At 40.7% G+C, this 20,462-nt stretch overlaps 1 protein-coding gene across 1 annotated transcript in view; it reads left to right on the forward strand.

The window, feature by feature from the left end:
- Positions 1-20,462, forward strand: part of LOC148409704 (ankyrin-3-like) — a 58,754-nt gene that overhangs the window by 17,302 nt on the left and 20,990 nt on the right. The window contains exons 14-41 of the mRNA XM_088439400.1: positions 955-1,053; positions 1,184-1,381; positions 1,558-1,656; positions 1,742-1,840; positions 2,586-2,783; positions 2,892-2,990; positions 3,212-3,310; positions 3,409-3,507; positions 4,539-4,634; positions 4,856-4,928; positions 5,097-5,156; positions 6,255-6,290; positions 7,913-8,036; positions 10,657-10,759; positions 11,141-11,182; positions 11,401-11,507; positions 12,107-12,139; positions 13,288-13,512; positions 14,623-14,721; positions 16,312-16,466; positions 16,544-16,755; positions 16,894-17,101; positions 17,175-17,271; positions 17,344-17,572; positions 18,137-18,262; positions 19,091-19,213; positions 19,696-19,722; positions 20,113-20,194. Of these exons, the coding sequence (XP_088295526.1) occupies positions 955-1,053; positions 1,184-1,381; positions 1,558-1,656; positions 1,742-1,840; positions 2,586-2,783; positions 2,892-2,990; positions 3,212-3,310; positions 3,409-3,507; positions 4,539-4,634; positions 4,856-4,928; positions 5,097-5,156; positions 6,255-6,290; positions 7,913-8,036; positions 10,657-10,759; positions 11,141-11,182; positions 11,401-11,507; positions 12,107-12,139; positions 13,288-13,512; positions 14,623-14,721; positions 16,312-16,466; positions 16,544-16,755; positions 16,894-17,101; positions 17,175-17,271; positions 17,344-17,572; positions 18,137-18,262; positions 19,091-19,213; positions 19,696-19,722; positions 20,113-20,194 (3,247 nt within the window). The remainder of the gene's footprint in view (positions 1-954; positions 1,054-1,183; positions 1,382-1,557; positions 1,657-1,741; positions 1,841-2,585; positions 2,784-2,891; positions 2,991-3,211; positions 3,311-3,408; positions 3,508-4,538; positions 4,635-4,855; positions 4,929-5,096; positions 5,157-6,254; positions 6,291-7,912; positions 8,037-10,656; positions 10,760-11,140; positions 11,183-11,400; positions 11,508-12,106; positions 12,140-13,287; positions 13,513-14,622; positions 14,722-16,311; positions 16,467-16,543; positions 16,756-16,893; positions 17,102-17,174; positions 17,272-17,343; positions 17,573-18,136; positions 18,263-19,090; positions 19,214-19,695; positions 19,723-20,112; positions 20,195-20,462) is intronic.

Below are 20,462 nucleotides of genomic sequence, written 5' to 3' on the forward strand. Positions count from 1 at the left end.
TGTTCAGTTGTGTGCATTTGTGTGTTTGTCTGTTCATGTCGTATGTTTTGTGTGTACTTGTGTTTGTGTTGCTTACAGCGCGTTTGTGGTTTTTATTGTATGTTGCTTCCCGCATGTTTGAGGTTTTTATTGTATGTTATAAGGGTGTTTCTTTTGGTTTGATGTGGGAACGTATTTGTTCAGTTGTGTGCATTTGTGTGTTTGTCCTTTAGAATGTTGCTGTTTGTGTTTGTTCATTTTTGTGTGTGCATTCCTGTCTTTTTTGTGTGATTATGTGTGTTTGTCTCCCAGTTTGCTCTGTTTTTATGTTTGTGTGTTTGTTTGTGTGTATTTGTATAAAAGTGCATTTTTCCACTGTGTCGTTTGTTTGTTTGTTAGTGTGTTTGGATCTGCTTAGTTATGGTCTTTTGTGTGTTTTCACATGTGTGTTTGCATAAATGTGTTCATGTGTGTTTTAGTGCGTGTACCTTTCTGTGTTGGTATGTGTTTGCTCATTGGTGTATTTATGTTTGCTTAGTCATGCACATATTTGCATGTGTTTGATAATGTTTGTGTTTGTGTGCTCTGCTTTTGTATATTTGTGTGTCTGTGTGTGTGTTTTGTAATGTGTGTATGTATGTGTTCAATTCATTTGTTTGTGTAGGCTTATTGGAGTGTTTTTGCTTAGTTTATACATGCTTATATGTGTATCTTCTTGTTTTGTGTGTTCTTGTATATATTTTGTGTGTTTGTGTGTTCGTTTTTTGTGTGTGTTTGTTTTTTGTTAAAACACATTTTATTCTGTGGCTTTTGACTAAGCAGCATACTACTATTTTTTTATGTTTTTTGAATCTTTACCATTTTTATGAAACTATCTTTATTATTGTATGGCAATTGTATTCTTGCACTTTCTCTGCAACAATTGTTGTTTTAAAGTTTTGAGTCATTTTTTTGGTGTGTATTTGTGTCTTCTAGAGAGGAGAGACTGCTCTGCACATGGCTGCAAGGGCAGGACAATCCAATGTAGTGCGATATTTGGTCCAAAATGGTGCACGAGTCGATGCAAAGGCCAAGGTAATGTTTAAAAAAAAAAATTATATATATATATATATATATATATATATATATATATATATATATATATATATATATATATATATATATTTTTTTTTTTATTCACACACTTGGGTTCGATATCGGGCAGGACGAGCAGACGCCGCTACACATCTCCAGTCGTCTGGGCAAGCAGGACATCGTCCAACAGCTGCTCGCCAACGGGGCGTCGCCCGACACCACCACCAGCTCCGGGTACACGCCACTCCACCTGGCAGCCCGGGAGGGTCACCGAGAGGTGGCAGCGACGCTGTTGGACCACGGAGCTAGTCTGGGCATCACTACCAAGGTGTGTGTTTTTATTTATTCATTCATATTGTGTTATGATATAACACTACATATATTTCATGATATGTCTCTTAACCTTTATTTGTATACAACTTTTTAACGTAAATGTACAAATGACATGACAGGTAGCTAAATATGCTAAACAAGTGCTCTGTGCATCCACCTCCATCTTTACAGAAGGGCTTCACTCCACTACACGTGGCGGCAAAGTATGGCAAGCTGGAGGTGGCCAACCTGCTGCTGCAGAAGAATGCTGCGCCAGATGCCGCTGGCAAGGTGACACCCCTTTTGCCCCACTCCAGTGGTTTTGAATGAGACCTAACCACCACTTAACACTGGATGTTTGTCTTGGTGTGTCCAGAGTGGACTAACTCCACTGCATGTGGCTGCACACTATGATAACCAGAAGGTGGCGCTTCTGTTGCTCAAGCAAGGAGCTTCCCCGCATGCTGCCGCCAAGGTGAGAGCCTCTCTTAACTCATTCGCTGCCGATATAGACATCAAAAGATTCTTTTTTTTCCAGCGGCCAGTGAATATGTTAAGTATCTTCCCAAGTTAAAAAAAAATTGGAGATATTATTTTCTGCGGATGAGTGTGACATGCTAAAATCATATTTTGGTCCATATTTACAAAACCAATCTCACAATTACTTTGGCGTTAATTTTATAGTGTTTAATACACATTGTGTAGTGTTCATTACTGCCACCTACAGTTTTGGATGGTTAAATATCAATCTAGAAGCATTTAATAGTTCTTTAAGTATGATAAGTGAAGAAAACTGGTGCAGAGAATGGATAGATGGTTGGAAAAAAACAAAAGTGCCTCTGCGTTGTTTTTACTATATAATCCAATTAGCAGCTAGGCTACCACACTTGGGTGCTATTATTACAGCCTCGGCAGATAGCTGCATTCCACTGTATGTGTGTTTCTGTAGTGTAAAGTCACATTGTTAGTGGACCCAAGAGGATATTTTTGCATTGTTTCATAATTTACTCTCAAGCTCATTATTGCCACCTACAGGACTGGAGTGGAAATGTGACTGTTGCGTAATAGATTAGGCTAGTCACTCAATAAATCAAGATCCTCACTCTACATTGTACATGTCGGTGAGAGAGGATGCACTTTGAATTAAAAAGCTTAAATAAATCGCATCAATTTAACGATGGAAAGTTAGTTTGTTGAAATTGTTTGCTGAAATTGTTCAGAATGGCTACACGCCACTGCACATCGCTTCCAAGAAGAACCAGCTTGAGATCGCCACCACGCTGCTTGAGTATGGGGCGTCCACCAACAGCGTGACGCGGCAGGGCATCACCCCGCTGCATCTGGCCGCGCAGGAGGGCAACGTGGATGTGGTGACGCTGCTGCTTGCACGGGATGCTTCAGTCAACACAGGCAACAAGGTGCAAACTTGAAGATCAAGACAAAAAAAAACAAATAGGTTATTTGGGCATATTGTGGAGATTATATTTCATTCATCTAAATCATCTTTTGTTGTCATTGGTGTTTAGTACGGCTTGACCCCGCTCCATTTGGCTGCCCAGGAGGATAAAGTCAATGTGGCTGAGGTTTTGGTCAACCATGGAGCCACTTTAGACCCTGAGACCAAGGTGACCCCAGTTTTAATATTACTTTTGGATGTATTACATTTTCATTCATTTTCTCAACCCTGCAAAGAAAATGTGTGTGTTTATTTTTGTATTTTAAATTAAAATTGTTTTGCTGCATCATTTTCATATGTTTAAGAATATATTTTAGCTTTAGGATTTTTTTTTAATTCTGGGCTGCATTGTGACATCATTTTTTTTTTTTTTTTCCTGTTTGTCCTCAGTTGGGCTACACTCCCCTCCATGTAGCCTGTCACTACGGCAACGCAAAGATGGTCCACTTCCTGCTAAAAAACCAGGCCAAGGTCAACACTAAAACCAAGGTAATTCATTGGACTTGGGTGGCTGCCTGGATGGACTTTTATGTGATTATTTTCTTCCACTCCCGTATGTGATTGATTTCTCTTTGGGTGTCCCGCAGAACGGCTACACTCCGCTTCATCAGGCTGCCCAGCAGGGACATACGCACATCATCAATCTGCTGTTGCATCAAGGAGCGTCGCCCAATGAGCTCACAACGGTGAACACACACACACACACACACACACACACACTCTGTGTACTTGGCCTATGTGACTGATTTTTACCGTTAGGATTCCTGCATTATTTATGGAAAAATTCTGAATAGTTGTAGGGAAAGTAAGAAAGTAATGCTGGCTTTTTTTTTTCTTTTTTTTTTTTGAGGTAGGGTTGCTAACAACCTCACTTAAAAATATACTGTAGGTCTATAGTAGGGAAGTGATGGAAGAGAAAATAACTAATAAAATATAAGAATGCTTGTTTAAATGTGATGAGCCTTTGTTAAACCTCCAGAAACTATTTTTTCAAATACATAAAATTTTTGGAGATTGGATAAACAGTATATTCACTTATATATTTTTCACATGCAGAACTTTTTTGAATGTAGTTTTTGTAAAGGTATTAATCTTGTCATTCTTTCATCCTTATATTCATCAATTTATTTTGTTATAAATGATGCAACTTATTTCTTATCATCTTTTTTGTATTTTGGAATTCATTCACTTGATTTATATTTGAGGAGATTTTTGCTTCATTTAGTTATCTTTTTCAAATAATTTGAGATGTTTGTGTTCTTTTGTTTTGTTTTTAAATGAAATTTTTGTCATTTTCATTTTTTTACTCTGTCAATAGCCCATTTTCATTCACGAATCATTTTCACTTCATTGATTTTAATTGTGGTTAATAAGTAGGACTATTTAATGCATGTATTTAAACAAACATGGAGCTTACATCATGCTGTATTTTGATAATTTTGGGTCATATTCTTCCACATCATTCTCACAGTATTTTAGCCAAGGGACGGCACATTCCTGGTAGCGTGATCACTAACTGGTGGCGGCATGTCGAGCTTCGACATGTTGTCACCATCGGGGTGAAATTTCAGCTCCCTGGTGCCTTCAGTCACTGATTTCCTTTTAAGAGATGCATTTGATGATTGGACAAAATACATACTAATAATACTAATATACATACTACTATAGGAAGGTAACAAGGAAGGACTTTATACTTTTTTTTTTTTTTCTTGTGCAGAACGGAAACAGCGCTCTGTCCATCGCCAGGAGGCTGGGCTACATCTCCGTGGTGGACACGCTCAAGGTGGTCACAGAGGAAACGCTTACGACTCAGGTACCTTGGCATTTTGGTTGAGGCGAATGGACAAATAACATTGGACAGGCCAATTCGTCAGAAAACACAAAAACACTGGTGTATCCATTCCCATGACTGTACAGGTTGATAATTGACTATTTTGTTTAGATAAGAGCAGAAAGGACATGGCCAGGGAGTGCATATGACCACTTAGCATATGTGCAGCTTGACGTTAGCAATACATCCTGTCGTTTGCGCAGACGGTTACAGAGAAGCACAAGATGAACGTTCCGGAGACCATGAACGAGGTGCTGGACATGTCGGACGACGACGGTAAGATCTCCTGTTCTACCGTTTTATCGAATAACACTTTCACCAAGACCGTTTTGCTAGCTTGCTTTCTTTAATTTCATTTTATGCCATCATTTGTCCATTAATTGTTTCCTTGACTTTTTTTTTCCATATTTCTTCCTTAACACTTGCCTTCATCTAATCACACAGCCTGTAAGGTCAATGCTCCCGAAATAATCACAGAGGACTATATGTCTGATGTTGATGAAGGTACTTGTCATCTTTTTATTCCTTTTTATCACTTTTATTAATTATTCTCTCATCATCTCTTTTTTTTCTTGTTTCCATTCATACTTGTTTTTTTTTTTTTTTTGCCTCATTTAAAGGAGATATTTCACGGAACATTTTATTATTTATGCATGGGGTGTCCCGATAAAACATTTGCACTATCCGGACGGTACTAATATTGCAGCCTAGAGTATTATTTAATACATCATCAGCAGATATCAAATGTTTGATTGATGGTTGATCAGGGTATACTATTCAAACAGGTATGAAAAAATATGATACATAAATTCAACCTCAATCAGAATTTACTTCACTAAGATGAACACAAAATAAAATAACTTGAGAAATAATTCTAATAGTCAACAAAACCAAATTATAATCCTTAGAGGGTAAATTTACGATTTAAGTTTACTTGAGTACGTTCAGATTTTTTTTTGTCAAGTAGAATAACAAACGAGCACCACCCACAATCATCATGGTAACTTGCAATTCAAGCCAATGTGTGTATTAAGTGTGCTATAATTCTTTATTTCGCGTAAAATTCTCAGAGCTTTAATTAAGCTGCCCTGGAAGCATTTTCAATTGTGAGAAGTTTTGCATGAAATGCCTCTTGTCAGAGGTTTTCTCATATTTGATAGTTTTTCTATTACCTTTGCTGTTCAGCTGTCTCACCCCTTCTCCCCAGGGAGGCAAAATGTAGCGAGTCAGCCTTTTCTCTCCGTTGCCATGGATACAGTCTGCACAGGGTGTTTGCATGGAGTGGGTGCTTGCGTTTGCATACGCACACACTTGATCTATTGTCAGTGTCAGTTCACACAATCGGGCCAATGCAAACATGGGTGTTTCCTCCGTGTGCGGACCCCCGTTCACCCCAAATGTGTGACGTCGTAAACGAAATTAATGTACTAGGGATTGAACTACAGGCTCCCCCGCAGCAAATTTAGCATATTTTTATCAGACCGAAACCATCCGTCGGCCGGCTTTTATCTGTATTTAATTAGGTGACGTCACGGTCGAGGACAATCCACCGCATGACAAAGCCGAGCTTCAAATGGTGTGTTTGTGCTTTTGTTCAAACAGAGATGGACTGCGGAAATATCTGCATCAGCTATTCGTGTAAGTCATAAAAGTAAAACGCCGGGTTTTATTGCAAGCACTAACCTGGAATAACCGCTATGTAGTGCGTGAGCGCTTTTTCACGTCTAAGTTTGGCTCGTGTGTAACTGTATGCACACACATAATCACGCAAGCTCGCATAGCGGGAGGGAATAACACACACAGCTACTCACACAGAGTGTGTTCTAATTTAGGAAAACCAGTCACCCTTCTTATGTAAACTGTTAGTGTCGCCCTGCCACCAATGTTTTTTCTAATAAATTTACAGTCAAGGAAACCTTAATATTTTATTTTAAGGATGACAATATGCTAGGTTTCTTTTTAACATGTAATATTTTGCTTTCAAGCCCCTTAGGTGTGTTTTAACGTAGTTTCCACAGTTCCACTTAGTATCAGTAATAGAATGTTGTTTGTTTGCATTTTACATATTTTGATGACTTTAAAATGTTTTTGGAGGGGAAATTGAGGTTTTTTACGATCACTTTAAATATCAATGTAAGAATTTTGGATGTTATGCACTTTAAGACAATTATAAAGATCATTTCAAGTCAACACATATTGTAAAAACATTAACGGCGCTTATACACTTACATCTATTTTTCTGCAAATATATTTTATATATTTATATATATTTTTTAAAGTTATCATATAACATAGCTGGTATTTTTCTAACAGCATACAAGCGTATAGAAATTAAAAACATTCTTTTGTCAATATTTAAAAATGAGAACAGATTGCATTTTTTTGCATATATAAAAAAATCAAAAGTAAGGGTGATTAAAATAAATAAAGCAAAATGATTTATTGTTTTGTTATTAGCTTTACAATATACCTGTTTTTTTGAAACCTAATCTTTGAACAAATCTGTGTAACCCTTGAGCCCAAACATTTGCTTACCCTTAACGTTCGGTCTTTATGAAACTTAACCTGTACCTAATAATTTGGTCACAGAGTAAGCATGTGTAAATACGTGCCCAACTTAATTAATTTAGTTAAGGCAGACGCTCGCTTAATCAAGTTAGACAACTTTAGTGTGAGTCACACCCCGCTTGCTATTTGTGTCCTATGCCAACACACACACACAGTGGATTATCCTGGAGCAGGGGAGTGTAGGCGGGAGAAAGCGGATCTGTTTGCGTGATCGAGAAAGGCTCAGAGATAACACCCCCCCCCCAAAAAAAAAAAAAAAGTTGGGGGGGGTTGAATGAAGTGCTTCCGAGGCAGAGGTGAGTCACGGTGGATCCCTAAAAGAAAGGCTTGGAATGTCACCAGATGGGGTCTGTGAAAGTTTAGGGAGGGGGGGAGGGTGACTGGGAATGGCGGGCGGGCGGGAGGGGGGGGGGGGGTGTCCTGCTGCTGGAATGCCATCCCCCCCTTTCATTCTCTCTGTGTGCACTTGCTGCCTTCTGCGCTCACTAGTACGAGCGCAACAAGTATGCTTCGAACAGTCTCTCTTGAATTTATTTCTTTATTTTTGGGGGACTGATGTTTGCTGTTTGGTTGCCGTGACGATGTGGACTTCTGTAGGTCTTGAGCATGTAATTCTTTTATGCGTCATTCCTGGTGACGTCCCTGCCCCAAAAATGTCCTCATGTCCTGCGTTTTGTTTTTCGGGACCCCAGGCGACGACGCCATGACGGGGGACACGGACAAGTACTTGGCGCCCCAGGACTTGCGGGAATTGGGAGACGACTCGCTGCCGCAGGAGGGGTACATGGGCTTCAGCGTGGGAGCGCGTTCGCAGAGGTGAGACACTTCATTAGGTACACATGTGGAAGCTTGTTGGACCAATCCGCATGCTTTTATCACATTCAAACTTGTTAACAAGCCTAATATTAGTAAAATACCATTTTTAGAATATTCTATAGTGCCTGTTCTCACTGTTATTGTCAAAAAAAGTAATATCGTATGGTGTTTACACAACCAGGATTTTGGAGATAAGCACTGATCGACGTTTAAAAAAAACAACAAAACACTAGCTGAATATAAACTTGATTTGTGGATAATTTGTACTGGACAAGCCAACGAATCGCAAAAATGTATACAAAAAGAAGAGGAAAAAAATAACTATTAAACCTATAAAAAAAAAAAAAAATCCCCCAAAACACTGACCAACAGTCACTGAAAATGTGTGAGTTGAACCCAACACCAATCCAAGTGAAAGACCAAACCAAATGAAAAATCCACCAGCCTAATGCTAGCATATGGTGTGAAATATATTACACAGAGTAATGGAAAGTATTAGCGATTTCATGGTGCAAAATACGTAATTTTAACGCATGCAGAGCAGCAACACATACAAACACAGCACACAAGGATGCTCCCAAGCATACACTGTATTCTCCAAACCAAATGTTCACCCAAACCATAAAATTTAGGATGACAAACATCTGCTAGCTTAATGCTAATGTATAATGTGAAATGTTACAGATAGGCTAATGGAAAGAAGACTAGATGTAAACTTAAATAAAGACCAAGAAAACTGATGGACATACACCACTGTTCCTGTTTTCACGTCCATATAGAACATAAATATTATTTTTATTTTATAAATATGCCCTCTACTAAGTTTGCGCTTTTATTTGGTCCAAACTTTGTATGTTTGTAACAGTATTTAAAATGTAAACATTCTCACACATTCAGAAAGAAGTTAATATATTCAATTGTTTACAAAGAAGGGATTCCCATCGTTTTATTGTGAACTGCTTTTCATTGATAAAATGGCTGCCAATATAAACACAAAACAGTCATCCTGATACCATCCAGAAGTCGCCCCATTCACTTGCGAATCCACCCAGCAGATTTCATAGGTCAAATGTATTTCTCTGCAAAAAAATATTGACACTTATGCAACATTGAATGGAGAGCATGGGAGGGGTCACTGGAATGATGTGTAACCGAATATCTGAGAAGTGACACACTTTTTTTGCCAAGCCTCAGGAAATCTAAAACATCTTTGATGACATCAGCACTTGTATGCAGACTTGTATTTCAGTCGCAGAGAAATATGGACACAAATAGGGCGGAGGGTTTACAGTCAGAAAAACACCCCATGAGGTCACGCATCGACGTTTTATCAGCAATTGGAATTTTCCCACTTCCTGAATGCAGCACGATCTTGTGTTACCTCATCCTGATCCATCCTGCTTTGTGGCTCATGATTTTATGTTTTCTCCTTCATGTGCGCTCGATGTGTGTTAGTCCCAAAGTCAGGTAAGGCTGATGGCATGCTGCTAAGCGCCCCCAACAAACCCCATACACCCCCTCCTCAAACCTCTTCTAACCCCTCAGAATAGATGAAGTCTTAACTTTCCGGTGGATGTTTCTTTGGCTAACTTGATGATTAGTTGCTGTGTTATTGTATTTGCCATCTTCATGTCTTGTGTTGCTGTTGTCGTTGGTAGTGATGGTGTTTGTTGTGGTTTTTGTGCTTTTCTTTTGCCGAGCTTCCGGGGACCCGAACCTATTTTCTCAAACTATACTATACTGCGTTTATTGTTGAGCACTGTGGGATTTTTTTTTTTTTCTCTGTATTCCAGTCTTACTTTGGCATATTGTTTGTTGCACTGGCAAAGTTGAATGAAGCTCCCCAGAGGCGGTATCAACTTGGGGTCAGTTTAAGTGTAGAGGCGGTCAAATTAAGTTCACTGGTAACAATTTCTGATTCATCTTTGTAGCCCAATATCACTATTTTTTGAATAGTTTATGTATATATATGCAATGTATAGGGCATAACAAAATTCCGTAGTACATAATGAATTGCCTGGCTGATGCGTTCATTTTTATGACCAGAAAAAATGGAGAAATAGGGTGAAAGTATATAAGTATGAAGTTGGAATAAGTGAGTTGCCTCCCATCTATGTTGCCATGGAGACAGCTGCTGCAGCAGATGTGCTTATGCTGAGTCATCATTTGGCTTATGGACACAAAAGTGTCATCGGACAGCAACGCATTGATATCTTCATACCTCATCTGCTTCTCTTTCATACGCCGCATCTCTTCATTCAAGTGGCATCGCTGACAATTGGTAAAAAAAAAGTAGCAATGTTTAAGTGAATTTTCCTGGTATTCTTTTTTTTTAATGGGGGGAAAAGCAGTCAGAGTTAATCTAGGTGTTGGTAAGTGTTCCAAAATCCAACAAATGTTCATGTCATGTGGTGGTTCTGGTTCCTGGAAGCTGCATGCATTTAATGTGATTATTTTTTTCCCCTTTCTGTTCACTTTCACCTCCCTCTGTGTACCATGCTCCCCTCCCCTTCTACTCACCTGCTCCTGTAACCAAACAACCAACCATACCTCCCTCCTCATTATGGCTGTTGTCTTGGTAACCTGTGAACCTGCACATCGCTCCAACCCCACGCCCAAGCCTGCGTTCCTTCAGTTCTGACAGGTCCAACACGCTCAACCGCAGCTCCTTCACCAGGGACAGCATGATGATTGAAGAGATGCTGGCGCCCAGCAAGGACATGGTATGTTCTTATCATTTTGACAGTCATTCAGTTCAAATGCTCAAAAAAAGCAGCTGATCCAGATCTCCTTGCAAGTTAGAACAACAAGGAAATGAGTTTAGGGGTTAATACTGCCATCCATCATGACAAGCTCAGATGACCATGGCAAATGAATTGAGGATAGGTTACAATCTCCAAAGGGGAAAAAAAGTGAAATAATGAAGTTAATCTTAAATATGCAGGACTACTATTTTAAATTTTTAATTGAAAAAAGAAAAAGATTTACAAAATCTAGGAAATAGTGGGGGAAAAAATGCTGCGTTGTCCACGTGACAAACACAATAGCTTGTTCGTTCTAGACAGTAAGTGTCTAACTACTTGTCTATTCCCACGCTGCCGCAGATGCTCTGTAAGGAAAAGTCTTTCACTGTTGAACACAACAAGGTACATGTCAATGTTTGGTGATTCGCTTTACTTTTGATTTCCTTTACATTCCGTACACAGAAGCCTGTTGCAAAACATGCCGTCCATTACAAGACACGGAGATGCCATTCGTTTCATTTTTACTTCAATGCTGCATGACTTTTTGGCAGTGTGATGTCATCTTTTTGTGATACCGATGATGCTTTCTTGACTGTAATCTTACCTTGTGGTCCGGGCAGCACTTGGCGGTAGCCAAAGATTGCGACAACGACTCGCTGAGGAGGTACAGCTGGACGCCAGACGCCATGGACAACGTCAACCTCGTCTCCTCCCCAGTTCACTCCGGGTAAGTGAGCGCTTTTGATGGGTGGATTCGCGAGATTTTGGACGGATCTTATCACGATTTGCTGTTTTATGTTGTACCCCCAAAAATGAGTGAATGATGAAATTGTAGAAATTTAGCCCAGCAAATAATTTTTTTATGAAGTATTTTGGTTTAGATGGAGTGTAATGATGCACTAAAAATGCGCAGATTAAATGGCATTTCAGACAAAACACAAAAAGTGCTAATTGCAAGCGATGTAGTTAGCTAACCAGATTCTCAGATACACCAACAAACAGCATGTAACGATCTTCTCATGTGAATAAAGTGTGGTAATTGTCTTCTTTTTTAGACAGCACAAAATTAGGAGTTTATCTTATTCTACAAGTACAAAATGAAGATCACGTTGCAATGTTTGTTTTCTTTGTAGGAAGGTACAATATAAGTATTTTTTTAGGAAACTGCAACATCAAATTTGTCTTCTTTTTAGGAAAAATGTGCCAAGTAGTTTTATCTTTAGGAAAGTACAAGAATTGTATTTGAAGTCTTATTTTTAAGAGATCTCAGTGTTTTGGAATAAGTTAAGTTTGTGTGACTTAGCTCTGTTGTCGTCCATCCCGCAGTTTTTCCTCTCCACTCCCGCAGTACGACAGCAGGTGACGATTGATTGGCTGTGATTGATTGATGGATTGATTTGTTCCCTTGTTGTCAAGCGCTACCACGCGACCCGGATTGTGTCGTTTCCGCTCACGCACCCCCTCTCCCCCCTCCTCACCCCACCTCCCTTCGGCCACTCACAACAGCTGCTGTTTGTTTTCCTCCTCCAGTAAATGTCCAGACTTGTGGTGGCGTTTTGTTGTTTTTCTTTTTCATGTGTTGGACAAATCCCAGTGGATGCTGTGCTCATTGTGACCACGTTATTAACACCTTACTGTACATACAGTGAAATGATTCTAATGCACGGTGTGTTTTGTCACTAATAACGCCTTTGGACACAACATAGGTAGAGTGCGTTTGTGGTTGTGTATGATAGAGAATCATGCTAGTGTTATGAATGAAAAAAGAAAAGTGAACTGAAAAATCATTAAACATCATCCACATCATGAAAGTTGACTGAAAACCGACCAACATATTTTGGTTTGTGTAACACTTTTCAACTGTATGAAACGCAGAGGGAGAAAAAGTAGAAGCATGAAATTCGAAGATGTTTCCAAACTTTTGAATGACATTGTATATGAATGTTTGGGACAAGATGCCGTATTACAAAAATTGTTGAAATTCTAGGACCATAAAGTAATGTATACAAAAAGTCACAAATTACTATGACAATGAATGAAACATTTAGAACCACAGTTTTTTTTTTCATTTTTTACAACGGTGTAAATTTCACCAGGAAAAAAAAAATCCATATTTAATAGAATAAGAGCTCAAATTTCATGAGGAACAATTCATAAGCTTTATTTTGAAAGTCGATATCCCCTAACAAGAGAAACCTTCAATGGAACTTAAAAGAAGGAAGTGCATCAAATGAGCGATGTTGTCAAATATAAACCTTATTACTTTAAGATTTTTATAGTAAACTTACACTTTCCAAAAATGGTAGTGCTATCATTCATTTCTATTGCAACTGTCAAAATTGATCTTCTATGCATTTTCGTGCACAAGACTTGTAGAAATGGATGGATTTTGCCTCAAATACATTCACATGCATCACCACAGCGCCCCCCCTGTCATGTTGGAGCATTACAGCCTTCATGTTCTTTTGCCTCCTTAGCTTCTTCCTCTTCTTTTTTCATCTCTTCAGGTTCCTGGTGAGCTTCATGGTAGACGCACGCGGCGGATCCATGCGGGGCAGCCGCCACAACGGCATGCGCATCATCATCCCGCCAAGGAAGTGCACGGCGCCCACGCGCATCACGTGCCGCCTGGTGAAGCGGCACAAGCTGGCGTCACCGCCACCTATGGTGGAGGGGGAAGGCCTGGCCAGCCGCCTGGTGGAAGTGGGCCCGGCGGGAGCGCACTTCCTGGGGTGAGACCTTCATGATTTCTTTTCCCGTGGTTAGCGGACGCTTTGCTCTGCGGCTTTTGTGCACTTTGCTTTGATGACGTCTTCCTTCCGCTTCCTGCCCATTTTCAACCATCTGCGCGCCCAATCAACCTTTTGTCTCCAAATTTTTGAAGACATGCACACTCCCCCTTCTCCCTTCACTTGCTCTCAGAAAAAAAAGCCCAAACAAAGCCCATTTCATGCTGAATTGCATTTTGGGTATTTTTTTTGCAATGTCCGGATTTTGACTGTTAAAAGGGAAGTCAAGTTGAATTTTTTCTTTTCAATAATATTTTTTATGCAGGCTCACTAGTTGAAACACAGCATCATGATTCATATTGTGTTGTGCAATATGAATTAAGCAGGAAAATCAACCCGTTTTATCCATCTTTGGGGTTGGCCGTTGTACCACTTGTTGTTGACTGTGATTGGTCGTTACCTAAGCATCCGTGATGTCATTTTCATTCGATAATAAGTGGCGCAATGGCCACCCCCAGTGGTTCATAAAAATAGATTGTGCGGCTAAATTGATATTCTACAAATCCCAAATGAACTCGTTCACAACCAGCCATTTACAGACCTTTCGAAAAAATGAACAAATAAATAAATATATAAATCCCTGGATTTGAATGTCCAAACTCGTGAAAGATATGTAAAAATACGTCCTCGGAATTGAATGAGTTCATCAGAATACCGTGGGGTTAAACTCATTGTAAAGAAAGTTTATTTTGACTGACCTTTTTATCTTGTTTGGAAAAAAGTCACCCTTGAAACCCTAACTCGGAAAACCATAGCAAATATCAGCTAAGTTTAAAGATACAACGCTGACTTGAAATACAAACCCTGTTTTGTGATTCTAACTTAACACCTTAACCCAAATTTCATGAAAATTGAAACCCTACTGAAAGCGCTGTCTTAAAACCCCGCCTTCCTGCCATATTGTCACTTTGGACATCCGTTGGAATTTTGTACCACCAAAGTGCAAAATCTCCTCCCACCCAAATCAAAGTGACATTTCATTACCGTCTCCGTTCACTGACCTCACACCAATTGTGTGCGTGTGTGTCTTGTGTGTGTTTGTGTATGATGCAGTAAGCTACACCTCCCCAGAATGCCACCAGCTCTTAATGAAGGCGAGAGCCTGGTTAGCGCAGTGCTCCAGCTGGGACCACGAGGAACTAGATTTGTTGGGTAGGAACATGGAGGAAAAAAAAAAAAAACATAGCATCCTGATAATTCTCCGCTCGTCCCCACACCCGCCACCCCAGTCCCAACACGGCAGGCTGATACCTCATGCTGATTGAGAATTTTTTTTCACACATCTGCCTTGAATTTCAGTTCAAACATGACATCAGGTCAGTGTGTAGTTTGGAAGAATTTCCCCATGAGCGCAGAGTATAATCTACTCACAAAAAGTTACTCTACTTCCTGTACCAAATAGGACAAAACTTCTTTCAATGGACAACTCGATCTTGTCAGAATAGAATGGCAAAATTCCCTTTTTTTTCTTTTTTTTTTGCCATTTCCAAGGATGGTTATTCCTTTTTTATTTCTTGTGAATGCTGATCAGTTTTTAGCTGTGGTCTTGGTCTCATAATGTCAAAATGCAATCAGCATAATATTCATACCAATTCAACAAGGAATATACTGGTCTATTTATTATTGTAAACTTTGCCCATCAAATGCTAATTATAGAACAGACAACCGTGCAAAAAAGCGCAAGGAAGAAGTTTAGAGGAGCTAAAATAATATTTTGCATTCAACCTAAAATTTCCTTAACTTTTTGTGAGTCATGTTTGTCTATACTGGGTCACAAATCAATTCAGGGATAACTTCGTTGTGTCCCAATACTTTTGTCAAATGTACGCCTCCTTTTAGTTACATTCTTCCTCAAACTACACTTTGTAACTTGGAATCCATGCAGTTACGTTTGATGACTTTCATTGCCAGGTCATTGTTGTTTTTTTGTTTTTGGCGAGGCCTATGACATCACTGGTCTGGATTGGCTTGTTTTGGGCTGGATTGCACTTTTTGGGCATGTCATTTTTGTTTCAGGGATTGGCTTGATTTTGAGTGTTTTTTCCATCAAAGAACAATTAGCTTCTTATGAATGTAGACATGGTCCACTTCCTGTGTATACTTTGGATGTGAAGATCGAGAACTCACACGACACCACCGTGACACATGCAAAACGCTTCATTCTTGGGACCATTTACCAAAGACCAAAGAACCTTCCAGCGGCCACTCTGTTCTTTTGTTTCCCTTTGTGAAATTGTCGTCTTGTGATTTCGTGCTTGTCTTGTGCTGTGCAACCATGCTTTGCTTCTCAAGGGTTTCTTCCTCTACACATCTCAGTTCCGCTTCAGACATCTTGAATATGCCATTGGACAACTAAACAGTCACGTTTCTGCCAAGCGGCATCTGTTTTTGGGGTTTTTATTTTGAAATTTAAGTTGAAGTGGTCAGTAAAACCAGATTTCATCTAGAATTTACACGTACTGTCATTTGTTGCCTTGCTAACTAAATGATTTTTGGCACCCTTCCAATCGGATACAGTGTGTAGAATTGCTTTGATGTGACTATTGATTTGTAGCGCTTGGTGGAAACATGGCTTAAACATCCACTGCCCATTCATACCTGCACCCTATGTGGTTCTGTAGTCTGTGTTATGTCTAGATGACCAACAAGTTTGGCACCCGGCTAAAGAGATGAAAGAACAGGCACATTTTTAGATCTTTTTCAAATGGCGCTTAAGTCCAAATATGATTTGTTCCCTACTAGGCCGGTGATAGTGGAGATCCCCCATTTTGGCTCCATGCGAGGACAAGAGCGAGAACTGATCCTCCTGCGAAGCGAGAACGGCGAAACCTGGAAAGAGCATCTGTACGACTGCAAGACCGAGGAGCTCCGTCAGCTCCTCAACGGCATGGATGAAGGTAAAGACCTGCTTTGAATTTCAAAACTCTCAATAAATGTCACATCTTGTAATGTTGCGCGTTCTACGTCCTTTTAGAACTGGACAGTCCCGAAGAGTTACAGAGGAAGCGGATCTGCCGCATCATCACCAAAGACTTCCCTCAGTACTTTGCCGTGGTGTCTCGCATCAGGCAGGAAACACATCAGATGGGACCCGAGGGTGGGACTCTGTGTAGCCGGAGTGTCCCGTTGGTTCAGGCCTCTTTCCCAGAAGGAGCTCTCACCAAAAAGATCAAGGTTGGGCTGCAGGTGAGTACAGCAAGACCAGGCATAAAATTCTTCCGTCTGGCAAGTATTTTCCTGTTGTCGAAGGGTTTAAGAAATTGGACGGCGCCTCCAAATTTTACTTTAGGAAAAACACCCTGACTGTTCTTTCTGGCTTCTCAGGCCCAGCCGGTACCCGACGAGACTGTGAAAAAGATCCTCGGCAACCGTGCAACCTTCAGCCCCATCGTGACAGTAGAGCCCAGACGGCGGAAGTTCCACAAGCCCATAACTATGACTATCCCAGTCCCGCCTCTTTCAGGCGAGGGGCTTTCCAACGGCTACAAAGGAGACAGCACCCCCTGCCTCCGTCTTCTCTGCAGCATCACAGGTGAGGTGGTGTCGTTAGCGCAACTGAGTCGCCAGGACACAAGATTCAGTTTTTCTCACGGATTGTCTGGCAGGTGGTACGTCGCCCGCACAGTGGGAGGACATCACAGGCACAACTCCCCTCACCTTCGTCAACGACTGTGTTTCATTCACAACCAACGTTTCGGCACGGTGAGGAGCCAAGCTTCTCCTCGCACCGATCAAGTGTTGCATCTCGCATGCTTATTGGGAGTTTCTGAACAGGTTCTGGCTGGCTGACTGCCACCAAGTCCCAGAGACTGTGGGATTGGCCTCACAGCTCTACAGGGAGCTGATTTGTGTGCCCTACATGGCCAAGTTTGTGGTGTTTGCCAAAATGAATGACCCGGTGGAGTCCAGGTTGCGATGTTTCTGTATGACTGACGACAAGGTGGACAAGACCTTGGAGCAGCAGGAGAACTTTGAGGAGGTGGCCAGGAGCAAAGACATTGAGGTGCTTATTTGTCATCAAATACCATTTTGGTGGATACTTGTATGTTGGTCTGTGGAATTTTTTTTTCGTTAATCTTGGGCTAATTGATCAGGGTCACAAAGAGACCCTTGGAGTGGTAGCATTTGCAGAAGGTCCCAGAATCCTTTGAAACGGCTTTATTTTTACCACCCTAGATCCATGGAGTTTGGAAGAAACTTGAATTTTACTGTGGCAAGTCTTCCCGAAATTTGGTGCAAATATTTTTCACCATCGGAGTTACTGTGTACTGTAAATGTTCAACGGACCTCGGAATTGGGACTAAAAAACATTTTCTTTTCCAGAGACTAATGTAAGAAAAACGAAAAATTCCCGATCATTTTGGTGCAAAAGCCCTTCATAGCTAATTGAACCTTTTTAGTTTGTAGGAACTACAAATGCTAAGGCATAGCAGTTCCTAGATTCTTTGGTGGAAATGTACGTATAGAAGGTCACAAACTTGATCTTCATGGTCCATGCCAAGTGACAAAACAAAATATGCTGTATTTTAGTTGTAATTGAGGTTCTTGCTGGTTTTTGTATCCTCAGGTCCTGGAGGGTCGGCCCATTTATGTAGATTGTTACGGAAACTTGACCCCTCTGACCAAAAGCGGTCAGCAGTTAGTTCTCAACTTCTACGCCTTCAAGGAAAACCGCTTGCCCTTCTGCGTCAAGGTATTGCACACACACACCACTACTTTTTTTTTTTCAAAGAAAGAACGCTGTCCACAGGCACTAACCTAATTGCCTCTGTCATCTATCGACCCGCTAACCTCGAACTGGGATTCGTACAATCAATCCTCTTGCAAAGTTTGACGCTTGGTTAAACACCACTTCCTGCGTGTGAACCAGTTCATCGTCAGAGCGCTAATTAGAACACGCGTAACAGGGCACTGGAAAAGTAAGAAAACGGACCATTCCATTAGTCTTCGGCAGACAAGTCCCATTACACCAAAGAAGAAAATTCTTCAGTGTTTGAAGGTGGCTCATTATACATCATTAGCATTGAGCGTAAGTGGTTGATTCGTCTCGTGTCTTGATCTTCAAATTTCAAGCAATTCCCAAGTTATTGTAGCATTCACTGTTTCAATTATCCCAACAAGGATTCTTAAGTACATTTGATACAAATCAGATCAAGACATTTAATTGAGTTTAGTAGAGCAGTCAAGTCATAGAAACTTCCTCAATCAGACAAAAAGTATATTAGCTTCGTTACGTTGCTTTATTTGTAATCAGAAGCTTGCATTAGCAAGCTGTACTAGCATGAAAATTTTGCAGCATACTATCTGTTACTTTATGAACACGGCAAACGCATAACCAACATGATTAGTTTGTTTCACTAGTTATCAGTTAGCTCATCTGTGAGTTAACCGAGCGTATCCGTTTTTGTCAGTCATTATCTCTGTTGCAAACCAGCTTGCTAGTATGCGACTATTGTGGCTCGATTTTTGCCGATCGTTGGTAAGAGGTACGTCAAGGAGCCATTTTCCTCCCTCGCCGCAGGTACGAGACCCGAGCCAGGAGCCGTGTGGCCGTCTCACTTTCCTCAAAGAATGCAAAAACACAAAAGGCCTGCCGCAAACGGCCGTGTGCAACTTGAACATCACACTGCCCGCCGCCAAAAAGGTAAGGCGCAAGTGACCATTTTGTGTTGTCACTTCCATGACCATCCTCACCGTCAGGGAAGTAGCAGCGCTAGGGCTAAAAGTCTAAGGAAGACTTTGTCCGAAATTGTGTCTTTTATCTGTTTAAGGCTTTTCTCAGTGTCTTATTGGTTGTTTATTGTACTCCGTGGTTGCTTGTCATTGGCTGTATCTTTTTTCATTTGGATGCTTTTTGGCTAAGGGCTTTCTTATGATTTTTACTTTGCTATCAGGCTGGCTTTTCGTAGCTCGACTCGATCGCTGTTCTCGCATTTTATCTCGGCACTTTTGATTTACTGTTGGTTCGTTGACATTTTCTTTGCTGCATTTGCCACAGTGGCTTCTGAGCTTCTGTAAATCACTCTTTTTTTTTCACATCCTGATGTTTCTCCCCTCCTTCCTGCTTTTCATTATGTTACCTCTCCCCTGCCCCTGCCCGTTTCTGCAATGCATCTTGGGAACCAGGAAATGGAGTCAGATGCCGAGGATGAGGTAAACTACACCCCCTCCCCCCACCATGTGCCACCCTCTGCTAGATCTGCTTAGCTTAGGCTTACTAGCGCCGCTGCCCCAAGGGAAATGTATTCCTTTCCCTTGTTCAAAGTGCTGACTTTTGCATGACATCTTATAGATACTTCCTTGTAATCCAGTGTAATTCATTTAAGATCACATACTTGTCTTTTAGCCTCGAATTTGTTTCAACGTTTAAGCCGGTTTATCCCTAAAACAACATTGTAAATATCCGGACATAGCTGCTGTCAAATTAGCTGTTAAATAAGATTGTCTTTTTGAAGTCCAGATCCTGCTCCAATTGGGTGCAGCATCGGATTTTAGAGCTGCGTTCACCTGATAGCCAACTTGTGTTGTTTGCTATTGTTGCAGACTGAAAAGCCAGAGCGACGTCATACCTTTGCATCGCTAGCCTTACGTAAGCGCTACAGCTATCTGGCCGAGCCTGCACTGAGTGAGTTTTGTCATTTTCACTAACAACAACAAGAACAAAAATCCTTCAATGAGAACCGCTCGCGATCATTATGATTCATGTGTCCAAGGCTTTGTAGTAAATGACCATTTCTCTTCCTGACGCAACATGCACTGTCCACACGCTTGTTTACGACATGGTATATCTTTTTTTTTTGCATGGATGGTTTTGGAACTGTTGTGCAGTGCTTGCCCAGTTGTTGTGCGTTCTTGTTATACTGGCTTTGGTTATTTTAGAATTCAGCAACAAC

This window comes from Hippichthys cyanospilos, chromosome 17 (genome assembly GCF_059441005.1).
Source record: "Hippichthys cyanospilos isolate Australia breed blue-spotted pipefish chromosome 17, RoL_Hcya_1.0, whole genome shotgun sequence".
In the NCBI taxonomy this organism is placed as follows: Eukaryota; Metazoa; Chordata; class Actinopteri; order Syngnathiformes; family Syngnathidae; genus Hippichthys; species Hippichthys cyanospilos.